The sequence below is a fragment of the Barbatula barbatula genome, assembly GCF_947034865.1.
Source record: "Barbatula barbatula genome assembly, chromosome: 17".
Classification (NCBI taxonomy): domain Eukaryota; kingdom Metazoa; phylum Chordata; class Actinopteri; order Cypriniformes; family Nemacheilidae; genus Barbatula; species Barbatula barbatula.
The window spans coordinates 15,974,800-15,995,451 of NC_136780.1; the positions used below are offsets into that span (position 1 = coordinate 15,974,800).

The 20,652-nt window shown below is 38.0% G+C and overlaps 2 protein-coding genes across 5 annotated transcripts in view; one reads left to right on the forward strand and one right to left on the reverse strand.

The window, feature by feature from the left end:
• Positions 1-1,482: 1,482 nt before the first annotated feature.
• rbm10 (RNA binding motif protein 10) lies at positions 1,483-17,501 on the forward strand. 3 transcript variants are annotated; one of them, XM_079478342.1, is made up of 24 exons: positions 1,584-1,625; positions 2,014-2,092; positions 2,162-2,225; positions 3,390-3,843; positions 3,919-4,098; positions 4,197-4,266; positions 8,083-8,156; positions 9,742-9,828; positions 9,902-9,962; positions 10,055-10,213; positions 11,294-11,454; positions 11,640-11,737; positions 11,817-11,904; positions 11,996-12,179; positions 12,743-12,852; positions 13,008-13,095; positions 14,047-14,138; positions 14,334-14,507; positions 14,704-14,862; positions 14,941-15,003; positions 15,243-15,422; positions 15,781-15,846; positions 15,982-16,102; positions 16,288-17,501. In XM_079478342.1, the coding sequence occupies exons 3-23, from the start codon at positions 2,209-2,211 to the stop codon at positions 16,072-16,074; spliced, it is 2,658 nt and encodes an 885-aa protein (XP_079334468.1). In that variant the 5' UTR covers positions 1,584-1,625; positions 2,014-2,092; positions 2,162-2,208; the 3' UTR covers positions 16,075-16,102; positions 16,288-17,501. The 3 variants fall into 3 exon arrangements, with proteins under 3 accessions (XP_079334467.1, XP_079334469.1, XP_079334468.1); XM_079478341.1 differs by lacking the exon at positions 2,014-2,092 and having other exon boundaries at positions 1,483-1,625; XM_079478343.1 differs by lacking the exon at positions 2,014-2,092 and having other exon boundaries at positions 1,509-1,625; positions 16,291-16,423.
• Positions 17,502-18,476: 975 nt separating this feature from the next.
• Positions 18,477-20,652, reverse strand: part of frmd4bb (FERM domain containing 4Bb) — a 45,551-nt gene continuing 43,375 nt past the window's right edge. For both annotated transcript variants that reach the window (XM_079477956.1, XM_079477955.1), the window contains exon 24: positions 18,477-19,479. The gene's annotated coding sequence lies outside the window, so the exon portion shown is untranslated. The remainder of the gene's footprint in view (positions 19,480-20,652) is intronic.

A 20,652-nucleotide genomic window follows, 5' to 3' on the forward strand; every position in this document is an offset into this window, starting at 1 on the left:
GCAGAGTGCACACTTTGCTTATGTAATGCTGCGTTGACTGTCAGTTCTGCTGTGGAGCATGCATCAGTGCGTCCCAGCAAATCCAGAACTGTTCATAGAGTTGTTCTGGAATAGCTAGCTGAAAGCATAATTAAATTAGCACAAGTATTCAATGAGAAACTTTGGCAGCTTTCTGCAGATTCTATATTTAAAAGATGGTGCCTTGAATAATATGCAGTGAGATTTTCTTATAAAAAATCAAGGTCTACATCAAAATTGGGCTCTTTGTCATTTTAAACATTTGTCAAAATGCTAATTATTTTATAGACAAACGATTTTTAGTGTTGAAAAAGATAATTGCACCTTTACATATCAACAGTGAATTAATATGTTCTAAACAAAAAAAGAACTGATCAAAATAATCCAAAATAAAAGCTCTAATGAATACATAGCTGACGTATTGACATCTCAAAACATAAATGTCTAGTTTATCTGTGCATTGACCAAGGTTATTTTAGTTTACTCAAATGAAAGCTTTGAAAAATTGTTTATCAAAATCAAATATAACTGCCCTTAAAAGTTTTGAAAATAACTTATCTAAACTAAACATTTAAATGTTGCCTCAGAAATAAACTGAAATTTGAAACACTAAAATTACAATAATATTCTTTAGCAACATAAAAAATAAACATACATAATAAAATGACAAAAGCGTATAACAAAATTGCTAAAAATGTTACTAAAATGAACATAAAATATTAATAAAAAACTTTAATAACTCTGGCAGTGACAACAATAGCATGACCTACAATACTGAGGAGAAATTCACTTCAAACAATAAAGTAAAAGGAATAAAACAAAATCCAAGGAATGTGCATCTATTCATATAAATAATAATATTTCATGTTCTAACTGCCAATCAAACGGTATTTACTTTAGCGCCCTAAACAAAACATTTCAGTGATGTCAAAAATTTTTGTTTATATGATTTAAAATCAGAAAAATTAAGAGACCTTTTCAAAGACCATAATCGGTTTGTCTGAATTCATTATTTATAGGTAGGCTTGTGTGTGTTTGAGTCAAATAATTTTTTGTAAACGACTAACAATATTTCTCCCAAATTTCCAACAAAAATATTGTTTCTAGTGGCATTTATTTGCATAAAATGTCAAAATAACAGAAAAGGTGCTCTGTATTTATGCAGACCTCAAATACTGCAAACAAACAAGACCACGTTTACCTTTAAGCAATGCAACACATTTACACGTGTATGTAGGAAAGAAATTAATCATTGGATTGTTATCACTGTTTTGTCACTCTTTCGCATTTCTGTTGGACGACTCAATGTCACTCTTGGTATATTTTGTTTTACTCAAACTGGAATGACCACGATAGATCTAGAAACGCAGATTAAATAAAAAAATGTGTGATGGTCTCTTAATTTGTAGCGGCTGTAGTAGGTCATACGGGTGGTTATATCACGTCCAATGGATTTGCGTATTTTATTCCGGGAGTTCTTTGAGCCAATCAGGTTGAGCGCCGTGACCGCGCCCACCGGACTGGAGCCATCTTCTCACACCGAGCTGTGCGTCAAACGTCACGCATTGTATATATTTTAATGCTGTAACGCTGGTAATGTAACGGAGGTAAGCGAGTGTTGCACATTTCCTTTGTGTAGTTAAAATGATGTCGTTTAAAAGGCCAGTGGCTCGACATTGTATCGATTTGTAGTGCTTGTACTTGTCGCGCGGGTTGCAGTTGCGCACTCCGGACGCGAGCGCGTGAACCCCGGACTGTTTCTAACTGCAGTCAGCACACACGCTCTCGTCAGTTTGAGATGTTTATGTTTATGTTTATTTAGAGGTATGACTTTTGTTGACTGTTGGTGTGTGACGTAAACCTATCGTGCATCATTTTTAATAAACATATTGACCCTCTGATTGGTGTCAGGGTCATTTATGCATCTGCGGAAGAGATCAGTCCGATGAACAGCAGCGTGTGTATCAGACCTGACAGCGTTGTTGTTTGTTTAAGGTTTGGAAAGAACATGCAGTTTGCGGGTCTGATCAATCCAGTGCAACGCATCACATGGACTCTTGTCAAACTTTAAACGGTATATCGATAAACTCAGATTGTGTTTAATTGTTTACCTGACGGCTTGATTGTTGTGTTTTGTCAACAGTTGTAAATGAAGCAGATTGAAGCATTTTTCCAGACCTGCACTGAAACATGGATTATGAGAGAAGGTACGTCAAGGGTCTCTTATGGATGCACAGTCACATGTAAAACATCCAAGCGTGTGTTTATGTACACCTGAAACATGCAACAACATCAATTCAACGAAACGCCAACATTTGTTTAAAACGCAAATGAATGAATGGTGTGGAGTCTGCATTTCAGTTGCTGTGACTGGTGTAATTTTAAGCGTTTATCTTGAATAATCTCGACAAACTATATTCTCTTAATTAACCAGATAGCACAGCTATGTCTAGAAAACATCTGCTGCGTAAAAACATCTGGTAGACGTCTTTGAAAGAGCAGTTTTACCTTAGGGATGCGCCGATATGTCAATATATGGTCGATTATACAGTATCTAATTATTTATATAAAATTCCCCAAGACTGAAACAAAAGCCAACTAAAGGGGACAACTGCTTTTATTTGAAAACGTTCACTGCAGAAAACAAGGTAACCGTTGCCGTTTTTTCTCCTGAAAATCATGTACCAAGCTTTCTTTACATTAGAAGACCGTTCTTTAACCTTGAAACTGTTCTGGTATTTTTATTTATTTATTAAACAAATTATAGATGTTCTTCCAGCGCAACCCCAAACAATGATCTTGATAGCCTCAAGTCTTACAGGTCTAAAAACATACAGCAGTTTGATTCAAACAATATGCTTTTGTTCCTATAATTTACACATTCATAAATACTGTACCTACCGACAATGCTTTGCTAATATTTTAGTGAATGATCACGACAGAAAGACAGAACTGTACTGAATTTTAACTGAGCAGCGTGCAGCTGAAGACGTTTAACCAGAGGAAATGATTTATCGGCTACAATATATCGGCCAGAATTTTATTATCGGCCAATTACATTGAAAATGACCGTTTATCGTCCGATACCGATATGGCTGGAATTTATCGTGCATCCCTATTTTACATCATTCCTAAATATCTTCTATATATCCTATTAGACAGCTTACATAAAACGTCTTGCAGATGTAAATGCATCAAATAGACGTCTCCCAGATGTATGTGTGCTATCAGGAAACGGCTCATGAAACCGAACGCATTATATTAACACAATAAAAACCAAGTTGAAATGAACATTTTTCTCAATTATGAATAGCCATAATACAACATTTCCGTTGTGCGAGATCCGTCCTTTATCTTTCTTTATTCCATAGGGGTGGCCGCGGTGACCGCTTGGGTCGCTATGGAAAAGAGACTGATGATCATGATTACAGGGACATGGACTACCGTGGTTACGGACAGGAAAATGGTTTGGGACAGAATAGCAGCTTAACAAGATCGCATGGGCGTGAGGAAAACATCCGTAATTTTTCCTCAAGTAATTTCTCGAGTAACCAACCAGGTGGTTCGCAAAGCAAGGACATCAATTTAAGATTCCAGCAAGATGATGAAAACTGCGAGTATGAAACGGATGATGCGCACCGGAGGGATACGCCGTCGTTTAGGTCCGGGCAGAAGATGTATCTTGATCAGACTCCAGATGGAGAAGACGTGCTAGAGGACAACACCTGGACCAGACTCGGGGGACGGTACAACTCTCAGGATGAATATGTAGGAGAATGGAGTGCTGATGAAGACAAATATTCCAGACACATCAGTCACAGACAAGTAAGATCGTGACATCCAAATCTATTAAAGCTTTGGTACGTAAGCTAAACCTCATACGTTTTTTCTCTGATCTAGGGCTTCCCTGACCAGGTCCAGGACAAACTAAGGGATGGAAGCATCCACCATGCTCTGGAAATGACCCAGGATGAGTCGGAACCACATGACCAAGACTACAGGTCTGATAATGAACAGACGCAGAAACCTAGCAACATCATCATGCTGAGAATGCTCCCACCCAACGCCACCGTCAACGAGGTTTGCTGCCTCCCGTGTTTGTACATTTTCAGGAATGAATGCACCGTCTCGCCAAACCATGGATTTTGCACAAACATCATCTTGTTATCGCTCTTTAGATTCGTGGTCGGCTCCAAGAGCAGGGGATCCAGCCCAGGGAGGTTCGCCTCATGAGGAACAAGTCTTCAGGTGAGCTTGCTCTAATGGTCCCCTTATAAAGTAATGGAGACCTCGGAAGTCTTTCTCTCACCGCCTTCAAAAACATGGCTCATTCAGTGTTTTATTACAAGTCCGGCCATCTCTTCTTTCTCACTTTCTTCCTATTGTAGTTGAGGTGGGTTTTGGCTGGGACTGTTAAGTGCCGGTGCTATAAAACCTTCAAGCACATGTTTTCTTAACCCCTCTTTCGCTTAAGCCATCACATCTTTTTATTTCCACTTCTGTGATTTGTTTTTTTTCCTTTATCCGGAGATTTATCGTGTTATCTTTATCTAGACAATTTGCACATACAATGTCACAAAAGCACAAACATCACACGTGCATACACAGTCCTCTTCTTCCATCTATCTTTGATCGCTCTTGTTTCGGAATATGTGGATGTTTTTGTACTGTGTAAGTATACTATCCTGTGCTGAGAAGATAAGTGTGGTTGACCATCACATGAGCAGCGTTTGAGACCTGTTCACTTTGGGATATACTGTAGCTTATTTTGATGAACACGTTTGGACCAAATGGGTGGACAAAATAAGGAAACGCCAAGGTTTTTCTTATGTATGTATGTCTGATGCCTGAAAAATTGTTACACCTGTTAAACCAGGTGATAATACCTGCGGAACAAGTCCAAGTCAGATCCCTTCAATGCCCCCCGGCATATTACCAGATGAAAATGTCATTGTCTGCATCGTCTGTAGGAGCTCTGAATTCGCCCTGCTACGCACATTTTACCCACCGTCACTGCTCAAAGAGCGGAAAGATTCTGAATTGTGTGATAACGCACAGCTCACTGTTGAGAACATCTGAAAGAACATGATTCCTCCGCTATAGAATAGGTCCTAGTTAATGCATTATCAGATGTTTCCTTTATTTTTTCCACCCTGTATGTGTTGATATATGTTGGGTTATGTGTAAAAGACTTTAACGCAATTTAGGAAATCTTTGATTTTGACAGATTGATTTGACGTACATGTAAAATGTATGTGCAAAAGAGCTTTTCACATCAGTGCCAGACTTAATGTTTTGTGATAAAATAGCTATGCTTCAGATGTGTTCTTTTCAGAAATCTATTTTGTCTGCAATGGGAAACAATGCATACTGGTTTCAGATTTAGTCTGAATATTATTAAACATGAAAAAGTGTAAATGTAATACATTTGCTTATTTTGATATTTTAAGTCATTTCTCTCACACACCCACACATGTCTGGTTTATAATCTCTGTGGGGACAGTCCATAGGTGTAAGGATTTTTAGACCGTACAAACTGTATATGGTATGTCCTACCCCTAATCTTAAAGATCATCGAAAACATTTAGCATTTTTAGATTTTCAAAAAATATCGATCTGTGAGATTTATATGCTTTTTTTGCACCTGGGGACACACACACACACACACACACGAAGAGTTTAGTTTCAACTTCAGAACTCTGTTTATCAAGGTTTTGAAATATCATGTTGTTTTTTTACTGTGCATTCCAAGTGATATGTTTTGCACTATTATATTTTGGTCTACAAAATGATAAAAGCAAATGCTTTTAGATCATATGTTACCCTAAAGAACAAAACCAGTCTTAAGTCCCATTCGCATGGCCCTTATATTCGATGCGAATACTCGTCGCTATAACATTCTAGAACAAAAACAATAGATTCTTATGAAGCCTTTTGTATAGACCGCGAATATCCGCGCAGCGAAAAAGCAAGTGTTTTATGTGAGAGAATGGATGTCGAGTTGTCTGTCGTTGGTGTTTGAACAGACAGAACATTTGGAAAAGTCACAGCGACTACAAAAACAAGGACAAAAAATAAGTTCTGTGGCATTCAAATATAAAAGTATAAACCCTATATATATATATATATATATAACCTTTCATATGAATGCAATTGACATGTTGTGTTGTAGTATGGGATATTACAAATATATTGGCGGTACCAGTACAAGTCATCAAATACAATCAGTTTCTTCACATTTCTCTATTTTTTGCAGTTTTGCTTGTCGGTAGAGTAGATGCAGAAATTCTAAACTTTACATAGATACCAAATTGAGTGAGAAATTTCCAGTTTTGCTGCATCAACTCACCAAAAAAAGTGTTGATATATTTCCGGAAGCAAATTTACAAAATATCTTTATGGAACATGATCTTTTCTGAATATTCTAATGATTTTTTACATCAAATCAGTCATTTTCACCCATAAAATGCATTTATGGCTATATACAAAAGTTCCTGTGCTACTTAAGACTGGTTATGTGGTCCTGGGTCACATGTGATTTTTAAGAGTCAACACAGAAAATATTGTTGAAAAATTGATTAAATTTGTCATGTGGGTCGAGAAATGCAAGTTTATTCATCAGTTTAACTTTAAAAGAAATGTTAATCACAAAATCGAAATTGTGTGATTTTGTTTTATGTTCATAGTCAACATGTTTTAAGACCTCCCGGCATCTTTGGAACACAAAGATATTTAGGTGACATCAGAGGGATTTCCAGGCCTCCTCATAGACATCATGGTAATAGTTGTTGTCAAGGTCCAGAAAAGTACTGAAGACATTGTTAAATTGGTCTTTCCGCACATAGTGGCTCAGTTTGAAGGGACGAGAATGCTTTGTGCCAAAACAAACTTTAATCGCTATATTCTCCTCTGGTTTGTCAGTCTGTGGTGCACGTTCACGAGATTATCGAAAGTATCAGACATTTTGCGAAGATCAGTTTATATAAAGCATGTGTCTGCTTGTAAAAAACAAGAGTTGCCCTTCTGGGTTGTCCAGTCAGAACGCTGGCAGTGCCCCCACCGAATGCGTTGAAGTGCTCTTGTGAATGCGCAACATTACACTGTGTAAAATTACACCTTTTTTTTTAGAGTTTTTCTTTTTACAGATTTTCCACTTCAAAGGTAAAAAATTTTGAAGTTCCTGTTGTTCTTAGATTTTTATTTATTTTGGAATTGCAGTCAAAAACGTTAAAATTACAGAAAAAACACTTGCAAATTTACAAGAAAAACAGGGCAAAGTGTAATTTTACAGGTAAAAATCTGTTATTTTACAGTTTATTTCTGGCGTCAAAGCTGTCAGAAAATAAATTTTTTGCAGTTTATTTTCGAAATGCGGTCAAAAACTATAAAATTACAGAACAAGACGACAGCTTTACAATGAAAATGGGGGAAACTATTTAATATATATCCTTGTATCCTATAATTTTACTGAAAACTCTGTAAACTGGAAAAACTGAAATTTTGGTAACAACAAGCCAGAGGAGAATATATAGTTTAAAGTCGTTATTTGGGTTTGTTTTTGCACATAAAGCAAAAAGTCAATTAAGCCCCTATGAGCGGACGGATCATTTTTTCCAATGTCTTCTGTACTTTTCTGGACGTTGACGACTACTATAACCATGATGTCTATGAGGAGGCCTGGAAATCTCTGGGATGTCACCTAAATATCTTCATTTGTGCTCCCAGGATGCTGGAAGTTCTCTTAACATGTTGAACGTCATGTGGGTGAGTAAAAGAATAAGACAATTTTGATTTTGAGATGAACTTTTCCTTTAAACGTCATTGTATACTCAATATTGAATTGACCACAACAAAAGTGATGTGCATCTAACTGACCGGTGTAAAAAGAACGGGACCAGATGCCTCAGTTATGGCAGTGTAACTGCAGCACTGTTAGAATAAAGCTATACCTCTATCCACCACTCTCTATCTTTCTCTCTCTTTCTATCTGGATATGAAAACACTAACCCCTCACTGCGTTGTTGTTGTTCTGTCATTGTGGCCCGGCGATGGCTGTGTCTCCAGGTCAGAGCAGAGGATTCGCCTTCGTCGAGTTTAATCACTTGCAGGAGGCCAGCCGCTGGATGGAGACCAACCAGGTCACTGCGCACTGCACACACACATACACACCTTCAAGTCCACACGTGTATGGATGTATGTATAAATATGTGCATTTTTCGGCTGGATTCCTTATGATTTCACAGATTCGCCATTCCCTTAAGAAACGAGGTGTTCTTGTGGCATCATCAGGCATTTGACTGTGTTAATACAGTAGTTGGTTGCATTTGCTGCGTCTATTCAGCAGTGCTCTCGTTTGAGTCTGCATGGATTTGGAGTGTGTCAGAATCATCAAACGCCAGACGTGATGCATACAGTTTTTAGTCTTCCTCTAATATGTGAGTCTGTAGATGGGCTGCAATCGGAATAGGAATAAAGTCTTTTTTTTCATTATGTGGGGTTGTTTAGAGGGACTTTGTATGCAGATAAGCCTGGAGCAACCCCTGGGTTTAGGTTGTTGTATATATGCATATTGGTGACAAATTACGGCTAGTCTCCAAGGTCGGAATTCATCATTAAGGCTTAATTTAGAATTAGTCCTGATTTAAGTTAAATTAGGATATTTAAGTTACTTTTATAAAGATGCCCTAGTTAAAAACATTCCCAGTGTGCCTCCTGAGACGAAACAATGGAACTGACATATTTTAAGATGTTTTGGGGCAAGTTTTCAGTTCAAAACGTTCATTGCAGTCTGGGACTAGCTTTAAAGGGATAGTTCACCCAAAAATATTGTTCCAAACCTGTAGAAATCTCTGTGTTTTCTAAACACAAAGGAAGATATTTAAAGAACATCAGTAACCAAACACATCTCATCCCCTATTTACTCTGATAGTATTTATTTTCCCTACTATGGCAGTAAATGGAGGACGAGATCTGTTTGGTTACTGACATTTTTCCAAATATCTTCATTTGTGTTTAGCAAAACAAAGACATTTATACAGGTTTTACTCAACCTGAGGGTGAGTAAACGATGAGAGAATTTTTATTTATGGGTGAAGTATCCCTTCAAGAAGTCTGATCCAAAGCAAGTATAGAAGATCACTGATTTGGCGGACACCCGATATAGTGCACTACGACACAGATTCAGACACCGCTCTGGTCACGGTTCTTTTCTTTATAAAGAGGACCTACAGCGACAACTCTAAAACCAAACGTAATGTTTTATCTCCACAAGTGCAAGCGAAATAATTCTTTAGAAGGCTGTCGACCTTCTCGACGTCACAAATGAATACCTGCAGACTTTCTTTGAAGCGTTAAGATCCATTTGTCTGTTTTGCTTGAACATTCAGTGTTCTGTCGTCGCTGTGTGGCTATTTATTTTATTTTGTGACATTTCTTGTTGGGTGTGATGTGTAAGATGGGAAGGAGTGGGCAGGGTTCTTTGTTCCCCTGAAGGGGGGAGGTTGAGGGTCCGGGCCCGCACGTTGGCCGGCGCATCTTTCCGAGTCCTCCCAAGCCGATGGTGATATCTGTCTTCTCTCTCTTCGATCCAGTTACCCCCTCCCTCTTCTCTTCTCCCCTCTTGTGTGAGATGTGAGGTCTCAAGTGTGCTACGTCTGCCTCAAATATGATATTTACTCTTTTATTTCTCTTTTTTTCTTCTCTCGCTGTGTGTCTCACTTTTAGAGAGTGCTCACTATATTGGGACAGCGAGTATCTATGCACTACAGTGACCCAAAGCCTCGCGCTAATGAGGACTGGCTTTGCAATAAGGTAACTTTGTTTCACAAAAAAAAGAGACAATCGATGTAGTGAAGTGTTTTAATGCCTGTTATCTTTGTGTCAGTGTGGAGTGCAGAATTTCAAACGAAGAGAAAAGTGTTTCAAATGTGCTGTTCCAAAGTCAGGTGCGAATCTCGTTTTATTTCCTTTCATCAGTCACTCACTTAAATGGAGGAAATCTAAATAGCACTTAATGCCCCCTCGTGTTGTCTTTCAGAGGCTGAGCTGAAATTACCCCTTGTGCCAAAGAGTTTACCCTTGGGCCAGTTAAAGGACTCCTCTCAGGGTTTACTTCCCCTTCCTGCCATATATCAGACTGCAGCTCCAATTCTCAACATGGCGTCCTTGTCCCAGGCTGCTGAGGCAGCCAATGACAGTAAGTCCTGCACAAAGTTCACTTTGACACACCCATCCTGGTCATTCTCACGAAACCAATGAAACGTCATGTCAGTTAAGATTTTAATTAAACAAAATGATCAGAATAAACATGTTTTAGTTCTCTACTTTGCACAAAGCATCATTTTAACATGGAAATTTTGTTTTTTATGCTTGGACAAATCGGGACACGTTATGGTTATGAGAACTTGAGTGCACATATATTATATATATATTACACAATGCCAATGGGCCAATGTTTCTTTAGAAAGTTTAACATGCTGTATTTGAAAATCGCATGAATTCTTTTTGACCATCGATGGTACTCGCAAAAAGTTCAATATATATTTTATTTGTTATAAACGTATAACAAATATTTCACACATTTATACATATTATGTATTATTACTCGTACACAGAAATGACAAAGCAACAGTTTAACATGACAATTACTAAAAACGAGTCATCCCGCCTTCCCTATGCCACAGACATTTCTAGAATTTTCTGACAGTGACGATTGGAAAATAGTTTTACAAATATGTGAAAATGTGTATAGTTTTTGTTTATTTGAAATATACAGATATATCGTAATTAATCAAGAATGTACACATTGATGCTACATTAAAAAAATCCCAAAATATTACCACAATAATAAGCACCACATAATTGTACAAGAACTTTAAAGGGGTGGGGCGAAACATCGAATTGTTACACTGTGTAGTTTACATGTATACATATATACATACAGTGTGTGTGTATATATATATATATATATAAGTTGTAATTTTAACAGTATAATTTTTATATTCTGATAAAAAATCTAATATGTCATCCAATCAGATGTTCTAAATGACAAAAAAACAATGACAGAATATTCATGTATGATAAAAATGTAGAAATAATGGAAGAAAGAAGAGTTTAAACGCACAGTAACAGTAGTTTACCACATTTAATAAAGTCACATGTATCATATTTTTATTCAATTATACTTCATTAATGTATGTACGATTAATACAAACTTGATTAGACAACACGGCTTGTCATGTTTTGTTCTGCAAATTCTGACATCTGTCATTTTCAGCTCTGATATTGAGGAACCTGGGACCTCACACCACATTAGATGCTATTCTGTCAGCTCTGGTCCCATTCGCTACCCTGTCGCCCTCAAACGTGCGGCTCATCAAAGATAAACAGACACAGCTCAACCGAGGATTTGCCTTCCTCCAGCTCACTACGATTGTGGTAAGAACACGAAGTGAAAATCTTATTTAGTCGTGTGTCTCAACGTCCGTTTCATGGCGGCTTGAAAAGTTCTTCCAAACGGCAAACAACACCATGCAAATGACATAAGCTCATTCTTATGAGGCTGTGAAATGGAGTTGTGTCCGCCGAAAACAAACGGGCGCATTGTGTGGTTTGTATTTTAGGAAGCTTCACAGCTGCTCCAGATCCTTCAATCCCTGCAGCCTCCTCTCTCCATCGACGGAAAGCTCATCTCTGTGGAGTTTGCCAAGGGATCCAAACGGTAAGAAATCCTGCTGTTACGATGTCAGGACACTCATGCGTATGAGATGACATGTCAATAGTGTTTCTATCTCTATCAGTGATGGTTTACTGACGGACGGGAATCGAGCGAGTGTGGCGACCGTAGCAAGCACAGCTATAGCTGCAGCTCAATGGGCGGTCACTCAGGTCGGTTTGTTTATCATTTTCTATTGCTGATTGATTATTTTCTGTATTATTCATGATTTTGATCTTTACACATTTTTTGCTGTCCGCACAGACAGCTCAACTCTCAGGTTCAGCTCAAAGCGGTGATTTCAGCGTGCACCACCAGGGGGCAGCAGTGTCTTTGTTTGGGCTCGGGGCTGCGCAGGGCATCAGTGGAGAGGCACAACCCTTTAAAGGGTCAGCAGTGACCAATCACACCTCATTACTGACTCTTAACAGAGGAAGTGCCCCTACAGGTGAGCAGATGTATGAAATAACAATAACTCAGCAGGTAGATTCTCTCTGGTCGAGAACGGTTCACTAGTAAAAGGTCTATCTGAAGTAAAACACATATATGATTTGTTGGTATAGCAGTGTTATTTTTAATAATGTTTGGGAATTTGGAGATGGGGAACCCAAGATCTGGTAAAGATCTTGTTGCGGCCTGCACGTAAATTATGTTAAAACCTTTTTGTGATAGTAACTTGCTCTTATATCTTGAAAACAAACAATAAAACATTATAAACACAATAAAGTTATAATAAGTAATTGTGTTTATATAATTAATGGAAATATTTATTAAATAATATAAACAAATACAAATATAATTTTGGTTTGCAACACGAATAATCCTACAAAACCTGACTATATTTTACAATGCTAAATTGCAGATCAAAAGGTCTGCTAGGTGAAGCATCAAGCACGAACAGCCCTGAGCTTATAGGAAATGAAATTGACGTGCAAACAAACTGTTAATAATTTGTCCTATTTGAACCAGGCCTGTTTATATTGCATGAGTATTGTGTGTTTTTACCTTTAGTTGTGCCGATCTCCACGGAAACTGAATTTGCAGGTGCTGCCTCAATACTGTCTCTCCGAGCATCTCAGTCGCAGATCGTCACCACGGCAACCGCCTCACAGGACAATCAGGTAATTGGCCGTACAGTTTTTTCTTGTACATTCACGAGCTGATTCATTGTCTGAATGTTCCAGTTGAGTGAATGCTTTAGAAATGGACTGTTCTATTTCTGCGACATTTTGAAAATTGGTTTGTGTATTGTGTGTGTGTGTGTGTGTGTGTAAAGATGCCAGTGGAGATCATTGGAAAACCTCAACCTGCCACTCCCAGCCAACCGGCCACACCTGGAACTGCTTTGGAGTGTCAGCAGTACCGTGAGTCATTACAACAAAGCCCATAAACAATTTTTTGTATTTTACATACCTTATGCTGGGGCCACACCAAAAGATAATCGGGCTGATTTCTCCCCTTCCGACAGTCCTAGGTAAAGTCTCTCTGATCTTAAACTGCTCTAAAGATGATCTTGTCAGATTTCCCTGTGGTGTGATGTGTGTTAAGAGTGAATGAACCTGATCGGGTTTGGAACATCGGAGCCGCCCTGATCGTGAATCTTAAATATTCAACATAAATATTCAACGATCAGAAATCCTGATGTGTGGGGGAATCCCCGAGGACAAACACACAAGAACTAAGTTGAATGTGATGGGGAACAAAATAATACCCAATCAGAAAGCCAGCTGACAGAAGTATAACAACCGTAGTTATCACTTCAACAAACCCTTTTCTTTATTCTGTCAATGTTCTGTCAAAAGCATTACAAAAGAGATTTCCTGTGTTCACAGTCAGTGCTGTCTTCATCACATCACGGCGCACCACACATTATAGGACTTTTTCTTCTCGTGTTGTGTGGCCCCAGCATTAGGTGACACAAAGGACTGGGTGCTACTTCGGCTTCGTATAAGAAATGTCAGCAAAAAAGCATTTCCACCATAACATTCTTTGATTAAAAAGGATATTTTAAATAAAAGTATATTTAAAAAAATACATTTATATAATATAATAAAAGGATTCATTTGTCTCTCTAAAGTTGATTGCACTATATCCTAAAAACACACATTTTAATAATATATATTAACACTAATATATATAACATAATAATAAAAGATGAATTTCGTGGGGCAATTTGATGAAACCTTAAGGTTGAGTTGTTTGTTGTGGAAATGATGCCCCAACCCGAGGTTCAATCAAAATAATTGATTTATTCTCATTGCTGCTTTTTTGTCTATAATCTGCATCATTCAGAAATGCGTTTCCTCTTTCTCCAGCGGATCCTGACGTGTCCACGTATCAATATGATGAGAGCTCCGGTTATTATTATGACTCTTTTACGGGTCTCTACTATGACGCAAACTCACAGGTAACAGTTACTACAGAGTCAGACACGAGTGGAAGGATGAACATTTATGATATTAGCAAAATCTAAGCAAAAGTGCAAGTGATGCCTAGCATGTAGACAGAGGCGCCTAAAAGTAACCGTGATCCACAACTCTTCTTTCTACGTAATAAAACTATACTGATCATATTTCAAGTTTTTTTGGTCTTGTTTTTCCAGTACTACTACAATCCTCACACACTGCAGTACATGTACTGGGACGGAGAAAAGCGCACGTATGTTCCCGCTCCATCGCAGACATCTGAAGACGGGACCATGAGCTCTGACCCTTCAGCTACGCCCAACAATGGCAGAGACAAGAAGGACAAGCCCAAGAATAAAACTGCACAGCAGGTACAACCTCAAATAGAGAAAAGTAATGAATGAATCCTGTAATGTTTCTCATCTTTGATGTATAGAAGGTGATGATGTGATCTTTACTGACGTGTTTGGATGGGAAAACGATCAAACTATTCCTGTCTGAACAGGGTTCAGTTGATCATGAAGGTTGCTTTCAGGTGGTCCGTGATGAAATAGTTGTTGTTTACAGATAGCTAAAGACATGGAGCGATGGGCCAAAAGCCTGAACAGGCAGAAGGAGAACGTACGGTCGTCTTCCGTGAGCTCAAACCCTCGGTTGCAGGGCAGATCCGACGACCGCCGGGAGTCTGCCAGCGCTGACGCAGGTTACGCCGTCCTGGAGATGAAGGTGACCACCAAAGCCCTGCTCTTGAAGTACCATCACACATAATTTGAACATGTCTGACTGACGGTGTGTTTCTGACAGGGTGCCTTACTGGAAAGACCTCCACTTCTGATGGAACACATGAGACATCCTGAAGAAAGAGACGTGCGTTTTGTGATATATTGTGTTGTGCCTTGTCGTTTGGTGCATTTGTATTTTTTTACTTTTGTATTTTTCATTTAAATGATATCATTTGGTTGGCGGTTTTTTCCAGTGTGACTTACCGTACAATGTTTAAGCCGTACAGTGCCACTGCTTTCTCATCTTTACCTTGTTTACAGCATCTTTTTTGTATTACTAATGAAGCGTACTGGGGTGTTAAAAACATGTTTTATGTTCGTCAGTGGAGTCCTTCTCAGGGTCTTGTGGCGGGCTACAGTGGCGAAACGGACAGCGAGGAGGAGGGGGGCGAGAGAGAGGAGAAGCTCACAGACTGGTCCAAACTGGCGTGTCTGCTTTGCATGAGACAATTCCCCAGTAAAGAAGCTCTGATCAGACACCAGCAGCTCTCTGAACTACACCGAGTGAGTGACATCACTTGCATCTCTGACACAGAATGTTCCCTTAAAGGGATTATATTTTTCTCATCATTTATTCACCCTCATGTCGTTCAAAACCGGTATGGACATGAGAAACGTCTCTGTGGTTTTGTATCCATATAATGCAAGTCAGTGGGGGTCCATGCTGTTTGGTTACGCACATTCTTCAAAATATCCCCTTTTGTGTTCTGCAGAAGAAAGAATGTTAGGTTTGGAATGACACGAGGACGAGTAAATGATGACAGATTTTTGGGTGAACTGTCCCTTTAAGACTTCAGATTATCAATATATAGTCATACAGGTATTATGTAAAACAATGTTGTTTCTTTTTGTGCATAAAAAGCAAAACCTAGAGCAGAGGAGAGCCAGACAATCCCAGCCGGAGCGGCAAGATCGATCAGAAATGGAAGTAAGCATCACTGAGAGACTTCTTTCTGATGGAACCAAGTGTGTCCTGAACCACTATCTCGCCTTATTGGGTATTTCTGTGTACTGTAGTTTATTATTTAGACAGCATGTCCTCCAGTGTTTGTGTTCATTTCAGCTGACGTACAGAGATCGGGCAGCTGAAAGGAGAGAGAAAGGGGCCTTTCCACAACAACTAGATGCCAAGAAGAGAAAATTCAACCCCGTGTAAGAGGACGCGAGTGACATTCCTCTTTTAGGTAAATGGCGTTTTATTTGGAGACACCACAGGATAACTCGACATTTTACTAAGGACACATTATTGTGTTTTAGGCATCCGTGTATTTACTGCACAATGACAAAGGCACATACTGTTATATGCACCCTGTCATGAGAACAAGACGGGTGCTTGTCTCACATGTATCATTTCTCTTGCTCATGACAGTAGCACGGGATCCCGTCTCCAGGCGGGATGTAAGAAGGAGAACATCTCGGGTCATTGTGAGCCGTTCATACTGAAGCGAGTCCAAAGATCAGTTTCTCATCTGTCTGTGCAGAGATTTCTATCATCAGGGTGTGCGACTTGGAAATGCAAGTTTAAGAGGAATGCTCAGGAATCCGAGCGAGAGCAGAACACAAAAATACAAAGTGTAACCATGTGGAAATATGTGTGTGACCCCCACCGTCTGCAGCCATTCCAGACAAAAATGTGTTTATGAATCATATGTTGTACCCATATATGACACATAGGCGGCATGAATTTATGCAAAATATGTTGGGATTCTAGAAAGCATGTAGAATGATGATGGGTAAAAACCGTTGGTTGTCATTGACCTCATGAAAGAGCTTCAGTCTGATGTGCAATGCAGTTTGCATGTGTTATTCTATGCAGATAATTACAGACAGCATCTGTCTGTGACGATTTGGAAACGCACAGTAGGTTAGTGATTGTATATACAGATGTTATCGGTTTAAATACATATATGACTTTATATGAAGACTCGCAGTATAACATTGTATTTCACGCTATGAGCTGTATAAGACAACGTACGCTTTCAAACTATTTTTAAATGTGAATTTCAGATGGACAACGTGAGTTTAAAAATGTTTGTATGGGCACTAAGTGCCAACGTGTTTTTTAATTTGTTAAACATGATTTCTTTGTGTAAATATATATGATTCTCACATTTAAATTGACTCACTTTCAACACAAATGGATGAAAGCAGTTTGAGAAATGTGAATGCTAATGAGAAATGTTTAGCAATGTGGGTTTTCCTTCATTATATTATGTGAAAACAGAGCATATGGTATGGATGGCTCTAATGTGACGCTTGTTTTGAAAGCACAGATTTTTTGATATATTGATGCAGAGTCTATGAGTTACGTTTAGAGCGAACCGCACAAACTTAAAAGGTCATATTTAACTCACAGTAAATCACAATAAAGAAACAAAATATTCATATAAACAATATTTTATGTTATTATATTACAATATTCATATATTATTTAAATATATTGCCTAAAGAAAATATCTTTACGGCAGTTCCGTTTCAAGGATTGTGACATTTTTCAATGTACATTATAAACACTTAAATTCTTTATGTGAAAATAACCAGACTTCACTTTATGCTAAATAAAGTCTTTCTGAAGTGATTCTGCATAGAGATCATTATTGAAATCCCTTTAGTGAGTGAAATTGTCCTGCGGTGTGTTGTTTTAACATTTGTGGTGTTGATTTGTATAACAACTCGTTGACTCATCACGCTGCACGAGAAGTTGTTTGTTTAGGGTTTAAGCTGAGCTTTGTGCCACAGACCTCGTGTTAAGACATGGAATGATTCACAATAAAACTAGAACATTCTTCGCCATTAAGATGACTAGACTACCAACCGTGCCGTAAATGAATCCACTAGAAATTAGGGTTTGAACGACCTTACGAGGTCGAATATCATGTTTTGCAATAAGATTTGATGTATATATATATATATATATATATATATATATATATATATATATATATATATATATAATATAAATAATGTTGTTCATCTACTGCACAAGAGCAACAACAACTAAACTAAAACTATTACATAATGTTTGCATATTGGCACACTTTGTAGAAAACGCCTTCACTTCATATATCATATAAATAACATTTTATTAAGACCATTTGTTAACCTCAATATTTCTTGTAGCTCAGTGGTTAGAGCGTGACACTAGCAACGGCAAGGTCATGAGTTCAATCCAAGGTATTTTACATACGTAATCCGAAACAAATGTATAGTATAATGAGTCACGTTGGATTAAAGCGTCTGCCAAAGGCATAAATGTAAATATCACTTTTGCACCTGCAAATAATGCTGAAGTTTTGGCTACAATACATATTTTAAAAGAGTTGTACCTTAACTTAGTACAACATAAAATATAGATTTACATATTTGAGTGCTACAGTGTGATAAGTAGAAAGACATTTCTAAGAGTGCTGTCCTCGAGGGAATCCTCAATGAAAATCCTCCAGAAGACACGTCACAACGCTGGTCTGTTGAGCCTTAGCATCGTTTTGTGTAACGACAGCAACATGGCCCGAGTGGATTTAATGTGTGATATCACAATGCAATAATGACGTAACAATTGCATACACGCCTCGCTTTTATTCACATCCCGTTGGAAAACAAGCGACACTTGCTCGGGTACAAACACAGGTCATCGGATGCTGTTGGGTCATGTCAAGGATCAATGTTCACATTCAAACCGTACACTAAAAACACTAAACGACTCGCTAAACGTGTGCTTTTACATCTCATGCGTCTAAGTCACAAATACAGACAATACAGGAAAATACAATCACAACCTGTACATCAGATTTAAAGTGGATCTGTTAGTCCAACATGGCACGTGGGTATTTTGGTAAGGATGCTCGAGTCCAGAAGACTGACGACTAACTCAAATCTGCCACAGTTGTGTATACAAGAACTTTACATTGGACTGAGTATCCACAGATGTCTCAACGTTCTGCGTTTATTTCACTAAATTGACTTCGATCAAGTGCTGTCGTTCTTAAGCACAAAGGTTGTGCGAGGGTAATGAACGACGTCAGTAAAGCCAGTAAAAAGATTCGCTTCTCATCTAACGGTACGTCACCAGAGTGCATATTAAGCGTTTCTACAAGATAAGCAGTGACAACTCAATAAATTACAATGAAAAAGCAATAAAAACCTATTTGGCCAGTCATTATAATATTTACACATTTTGATGTGTGGCTTTTGAAAGCTATCATTGTTTTGTATATGACACTGTAAAAATAAGTCCTAACGGTGATATATGGCTAGTTTCTGTACATCCGGCCTGACACCAAAAAACGAAAATTGTCGTTCTGTGCTCACTACAGTTCTGAATATAAACACTCGTGCTCCATTTCGTCCTACAGGTCTGTGCATGTTCCAGATGTTCCTACAGTAGACGGCCACTGTCACTCATGGAACTGCAAGACGCCCCATTCCAAGGCACAATGATTTAGGTCCATGTGTCCACATCTGTCTGTAAGGTGCTTCTGTTTGCTTTCTGCTTCACGTGTGTCTTTTGGTCCTCCAGAAGCTGGAAGATCCAGCAGTCGAGTTCCTGCGATATTCTCGCGTGCTGTGCGACAGAAATGACACGAATGAGCTGTTACAACTAGCAACCAAAGATACATTTTACAACTTCAAAAGCATGTATTAGTGTAAAGGTCTTTGCACATACAGTCCGAAATTTCCGTAAGCGTTTTTTAGTATCGTGCACTGTTTTGTACGGTGTCTCTGAATTGTCAAAATGCCTCAAAAAATGCTTTCTGGATGCGGAAAACACAGAAAATGGAAGGCAGTCCGAATGTTTTTTGACAGTGGCAGTGTGTTAATGTGACTGACACAACGTTTCGGAAGGAAATTTCGGACTCAATGTGCAATGGCCTGTTACTTTATTTCAGTAGTTTCATCATTGTACATATCGAGAAAAATTGCAATGTTACCATGTACGTGTTATATTGAGCTATTTCTTTTTCTTTATTTTCTTTTATTTAAAGCACATTATAAATAACAGAATTATAATTATGCCATAATCCCCCAATTGCAGCTTTTGTCATTAATTCAGATATTTTCAGATTCACAGTAATTATTGTGCACTTTTGGAAGTGAAACTAGTCACTTGGTCACTATGGTCGTGTTTGTAGGCATTGTTCTAGTTATTTACATAATGTTACACATTTTTACAAAACATTTTTTCTTCATTGAATAAATTAAAATTTAAGGATGTCAAGTGTATCTACAAGTGTTAAGATACACATGCATAATTATCACAATAATGTCAACAATTAATAATAATAATTGTCAAAGCCGTAAAATAAAGATGAATCGCCAGAAATATTCAAAATGAATGCTGAAAACAAGCAAAAATATCACACTTTAATTGTTAACCTTTCGTTTGTTCAAGTACTTTATTCAAGCACCAGGTCTTTTTTTGTTGTTCTAATCATAAACGTATTTTTAAAATCTTTTTTTAATCAGAAAACAAGGCTTAATCTCTTTTTTCAGAGTTATAAGATATTAATATCACTTTCCTTTAAAATTTTTAGAATCTTGTACTGAAAAACTAAGTATGAAATGAATTCCATTTTTTGCATGAAATGTATTAGAAATAATAGATGATCCCTCACGTGGAGTGGTCTTGCAAATATTGATTTGACCTAAAAAAAAATGTTTATCTGTGGAATCTTATTAACAAATAACTCAAGATCATTTGACTTTCCTGGATTTTAGTTTTCGCACTACACGAGAA